General features: G+C 37.7%; 1 protein-coding gene across 1 annotated transcript; it reads right to left on the bottom strand.

Moving 5' to 3' along the window:
• Window positions 1-867: 867 nt before the first annotated feature.
• LOC120859411 (multidrug resistance-associated protein 4-like) lies at window positions 868-5541 on the bottom strand (the record flags this gene model as incomplete). The annotated part of the gene is made up of 3 exons (XM_040235530.1): window positions 868-1039; window positions 1462-1634; window positions 5452-5541. Coding segments are annotated over 3 exons (435 nt in total), but the record flags the coding sequence as incomplete, so codon positions are not given.
• Window positions 5542-6053: the final 512 nt, after the last annotated feature.

Raw genomic sequence — 6053 nt, 5'->3', positions numbered from 1 at the left:
TTATCTACAGTCTCTCAGCCTTGATTTGCCTTCCTTTCTAAATTCTCTCCTGTGATGCACAGGTTGGATCCTTGCAAGTCACATTTCAGAGGCTCTTTGGCAAGCTGGTCTTTTTTTAGGTTCTGCCAGTAAGTGGGCACTAGAGGAGACTGACAGTGGGACAGAGCTAATGTTCTATCTGACTTGCTGTTCCTGCAGCGTCACCTCAGCAGCGGGGCCTGACTCCAGCTCCCAGCTTTTATTAGCACATAGAGAAATATCCCCATCCTGCTTCCTCAGCACATACGACCAGCAACTGGGCCTCTCCTTGCAGATTTCAGCACCAACTGTAGGGCCTCTCTTCTGAGTTCTTAGGTCTGGAGATCTGTCCTAGGACATGGTAGCTGCTTCCTAAAATCATTACCCCGTGTTTCCTTTAATTTTTCTAGCCTCCTATTCTTATGTAGCAAATTTCCTATATTAAATCCTTTCAGCTGAAACACTGTTTTTCTCACGAAGCCCTTTCTTCTCATGGGCTCTCTTCTGAGAGCAAGAGCTGAAAAATTCTTAGCCAACAACCTCCTGCAATCTAAATGAAAGGTTAATATTTTGATTAAGGGAATTGAAAAATACTGAAACAACTGTGACACAGTGAAAATGACTGTGTTCTAGCCTCTTGAAATGTTAAGCTATAACTTGGCTTTGGAATATTTTCATGGCTGGATGTCTTAAAAAATAATAATTCAAATACAAGAATATTATATAAAATATAAGGTTATTGGATATATTATTTAATAGCACATTTTGAAAGTAAAGTTCATTGCTCGAGTTATTTGCAGGAATGAGAAGAGAAACCAAGAGAAAATTACTGGAGGTTTCTATTAAGTTTTACAAGGAAGGATCAGTGCTAAATTGAATATAAGTGAAAAAAAACTGAAATAGTGAGGGACTTACCAGTATCTGTTCACAGTCAATAATGGTGCTCAACCTGTGTGTGATGGTTAGCACAGTGCACTGGGTAAATTTCTCACGAATTTTTTTTTGTATTAACTCATCAGTTCTGAAATCAGAGAAGTTGATATACTTCAGTGAAGACAGGAAAGGCAGACTAAAGAGTTAAAAATTAAAAATCAATAACATATAATCTTGTTCCTAATAAACTAAGTATAAAACATCTATTTAGAAATTTACTATCTTCTATAAAGTGATGGAAAATAGCCTTCCCTTGAAACTGTTTAAAACTATCTGGATTGAAACTAGCTGGATTCCTAAATCCAGCTCTCTTAGGATGCCTCACAACAATATTAACAGCATATAACTGTCTTGGTTTCTTTCTTTGTTTTCCTTTGTTTGTGATTAATATTATTAATAGACATCTGTGGGACAAAGAGAGCACAGAAACATTTCTCAGCATCACTAAATGTTTTCCATTTACCACATTTACAATTTGGATTCCAGGTTTCATGGACCTCAGCTCCATACCTTGGATCCACATTGGATGTGGCCTTGTCAAGAATCAGTATTTGATTTTTCCTGAGAATAGCCCTGGCGAGGCACACTAGTTGTCTCTGTCCAACACTCAAGTTCAATCCTGATTCTGCTAATTCAGTATCCAATCCACTAGGAAGAGCTTTGATGGCTTCTTTAAGTTGTACCTGTGGATACAGAAAGAACAACATTTCTAAAACAAACTGCTGCAGAAGTAGAAAAGCCTCTTAGACATTAGAGGTTTGAAGTCCTCATGACTTCTTATGTATCTTACATGTACAGTCACGTGACAGGAAAAGCTGTTTCCAATTAGTGTTCACTGAGACCCAGATAATCATGATGGTGTGATTACTCATCTAGAGCCAGACATCCTGGAATGTGAAGTCAAGTGGGCCTTAGAAAGCATCACTATGAACAAAGCTAGTGGAGGTGATGGAATTCCAGTGGAGCTCTTTCAAATCCTGAAAGATGATGCTGTGAAAGTGCTGCACTCAATATGCCAGCAAATTTGGAAAACTCAGCAGTGGCCACAGGACTGGAAAAGGTCAGTTTTCACTCCAGTCCCAAAGAAAGGCAATCCCAAAGAATGTTCAAACTACCGCACAATTGCACTCATCTCACATGCAAGTAAAGTAATGCTCAAAATTCTCCAAGCCAGACTTCAGCAATACGTGAACCGTGAACTTCCTGATGTTCAAGCTGGTTTTAGAAAAGGCAGAGGAACCAGAGATCAAATTGCCAACATCCACTGGATCATGGAAAAAGCAATAGAGTTCCAGAAAAACATCTATTTCTGCTTTATTGACTATGCCAAATCCTTTGACTGTGAAGATCACAATAAACAGTGGAAAATTCTGAAAGAGATGGGAATACCAGACCACCTAACCTGCCTCTTGAGAAATCTGTATGCAGGCCAGGAAGCAACAGTTAGAACTGGACATGAAATAACAGACTGGTTGCAAATAGGAAAAGGAGTATGTCAAGGCTGTATATTGTCACCGTGCTTATTTAACTTATATGCAGAGTACATCATGAGAAACGCTGGGCTGGAAGAAGCACAAGCTGGGATCAAGATTGCTGGGAGAAATATCACTAACCTCAGATATGCAGATGACACCACCCTTATGGCAGAAAGTGAAGAAGAACTAAAGAGCCTCTTGATGAAAGTGAAAGAGGAGAGCGAAAAAGTTGGCTTAAAGCTCAACATTCAGAAAACGAAGATCATGGCATCCTGTCCCATCACTTCATGGGAAATAGATGGGGAAACAGTGGAAACAGTGTCAGACTTCATTTTTTTGGGCTCCAAAATCACTGCAGATGGTGACTGCAGATAACAAAACACCAAGGGTGAATGATTAGCATTTTCCTGATATCCTAAATGCTGAAGCACTTCCAAGAATGTGGTCCTGAATTGTGCTCCTGATGGAGTCCAGTCCCTTAGAAAGCAGGATTCTGAGTTAGGATTAAATATGGTATTGGTATTTACCAGCATAAAAGGTATACAAACTGTAAAGGGTAAGATTTGGATTGTGGTGCAAGTGGTTGGTCTTTGTTAAGACTGACATTCTAACTCTGAGGAAATAATCTCACAGCTGTGTGAGCTGTCCCACAGCAAGGACTGAACCACGTGGTTCCTGATGCACAGTTGGATGACATCACATAACTAATCTGCTGTTTTCCTTTTCCTTCAGGTTGTCCATATCTGCTTCATGATGAATAAGAGTTGTAAGGGGAAGTGTTTTTCATAAAATACTGTTTTCTGAGACACTATATTTATTTATGAATCAGGGATGGTTATAAGAATAATATAAATATCAAGACCCTCTGTAGTGTAATCATAAAATCAAGGTATGAAATATTACAATGGAAGAAAAGGGCAACAGATGCAGTAGACAATAATAACTAGAAGTTGCAACTGGAGAATCTGAACATATTAGACAATAGTGTAATATTACTATTTTATTTCTTAATCAAGATAACTGTGTTAGATTATGCAAGACAATGTCCTTGAAAAGGACAGAGATCGTGTCTCTTGATGACTGTGATAGACCTAGAATCTGCAACGATGCCTGCCTAAGAAGCTCTCAGAGATATTTGTTGGCTGTGTGAAGGCAGAAGTGAATCTCATCATATGACATATCTGTCCCTATAAATTAGAAAGTAAATCCATATAAACAGGTTATGTATAACACTATTATTATGTGTTAAGGGATTATATTCTTATAATAATTAACTGGCTTGAGAATATCACAGTATCACACTGTAAACTGTGGAAAGTATATAAAAGTTATAATTTAAGGAAAATGGAGCAAATAATACTAATCAAAACTATACATCTCAATATGAAACACTTCAGATCATTTTTGAGGTTGGGAAAATAATGGAATATAGGAAACTTGAAAAACAATAAACTGAACTTACAAGGTACCCTATTTCTATCATCATAAACATTTTTAAAGTAACCTGCTATGTAGTGTATCTAGCAGGTGCCAGCACCTCTCACAGGAGGTTAACATAGATGTCAGGTGCTTCCCACATTTCGTGGAACCTTCTTACTTCTCAAAAAGGAAGGCTGGTGAGGGCTGGAAGGAGACAGGGAAATGTAATCCACAGATGGGGAAGAGCTTTTACTAGAGCAGGGCCAGCAGTAAAGGAAGCAAAGGGTCAGCCCGTTCACCTAACACAAGGCCCCAGGAAATGGACATGTGATCTGTCCCACAGCAAGGACTGAACCACGTGGTTCCTGATGCACAGGCTGCTGACACCCAGGTTTCTGTATGCTGGTTTCCTGTGTGATGAGACACACTTGTGCCCTAACAGAGATACTATCAATGCTGGATTTGTGTAACACAACATTTTTTAAAGAAATAAGCCATGCTTCTCTAAAATGAAGAAATCAACCAAACATTTAGCACCTATTTATCAAGTGCTGACTTCCCTGGTGGTTCAGACGGTAAAGTATCTGTCTACATGCGGGAGACCCGGGTTCAACCCTGGGTCGGGAAGATCCCTTGGAGAAGGAAATGGCAACCCATTCCAGTACTCTTGCCTGTAAAATCCCATGGACAGAGGAGCCTGGTAGGCTGCAATCCATGGGGTCGCAAAGAGTTTGACACGACTGAGTGACTCCACTTTCACTTTATCAAATGCTACTTTTTTTAAAATCAAAAGACCAAGCTAGATCCCATGGGAGATTAGAAGTCTGTCTATGGTTTAGAAATCTAAAGTTTCTGCCATCAGTAGAATCAATTTGCAAAACTAGGACTAATATACAAAATAATTAGTATTGAAATATACAAACCAACAGCAACTTAATAGTCCATTTTTTTTTCATGCAAGGGCAGGGAAATTCAGTGAAGTAGGGCAAGGGGAAACACGACACAAATAACAGGAGCTCCTCTAGAAATTAATGTATCCATGTAAAATCTGAGCCCAAACACCAGGGTTCTGTTACCTGCATTCATGCTGCAGTATTAAAATGATATAATCATCAATAAGTAATCATCATCACATTCCAACTAAATAATTTACTTTTATAAACACTTTCTTATAAAACTTCATACCATTTTACTGGAATGATCTTGTTTATCTTTCAGTTAATAATGAAAAACTAGTGTCCTCACTTAGATATCCCCTAAGGCCAGAGGAATAAAATGAACATCGGAGGGTAATTACGGTAATTAATTTACCAGGTCACTCATAGAATTTGATCCCACAGTTTTAATGTCAGTTTAATGCTCTGTTAAGGACAAAATAATGAATCTAGTTGCTTGGGGTTCTATAGAAGAAGCTAAAATGAAAACAAGGGGAATTATATTGTTGGTTTTCATTATCAATACACACATTTTAGGTGTATCCACCTCATCACTGTTCTCCTAGAAAGTAAACAGTTAAAATAACAAGCTTCCCTTAATTACCTGCAATGCTATGGATGTACACACACAGATACTGATGCTAACAAGTTAATAACATTACATAAATTACCTCTTCTAAGACATTCCACAGTTCCTCCTTCCAATACCCATTAAAGGGATCCAGATTTTTCCTCACTGTTCCAGTGAATAAAACAGGTTCCTAAATACCGTGAAATAGTGAATGTTAGTAACTTAAGTCTCTTTTCATCTTCAACCAAAATATCAAAATTCACTGCAATTATTAATATTAAAGTTTCAAATGTATGTTTACAAAATAGTATCTCTAAAATAATTTTCCATTGTACAAAGTTTGCTACAAAAAATCCTCTGGACTATTAAACACTAAAGGAAGAAAGTGTTTGAGAAGTATTTTCATCTTAAGAAAGAAAAAAAAAACTGAAGAAAAGAAAGGAAAATTTGATGTTTTTAAAAAAGTTGCCATTCTGGTAATAATATCTGCTTAAACACACACACAAACTGACATTATAATCATGTGAGAAAGTTTACAGCAAGATCTACATAAATTAAGTGTCAATCCTGGTGTGACTGGAAAACATCAACTGCATGATTAGTTGAGGTTTGTGCCTCAAAGCAAAACCATTCAATATTTATACTTTGGCAGTGAAGAAGAAACTAGGCTATTTTCTCCATTGGTCAGACTGTCTTCTAGGA

Source organism: Oryx dammah, unplaced genomic scaffold (genome assembly GCF_014754425.2).
Source record: "Oryx dammah isolate SB20612 unplaced genomic scaffold, SCBI_Odam_1.1 HiC_scaffold_846, whole genome shotgun sequence".
NCBI lineage: Eukaryota > Metazoa > Chordata > Mammalia > Artiodactyla > Bovidae > Oryx > Oryx dammah.
Note: the sequence above shows the minus strand (reverse complement) of the source record. Positions and strands in the feature narration are given on the sequence as shown.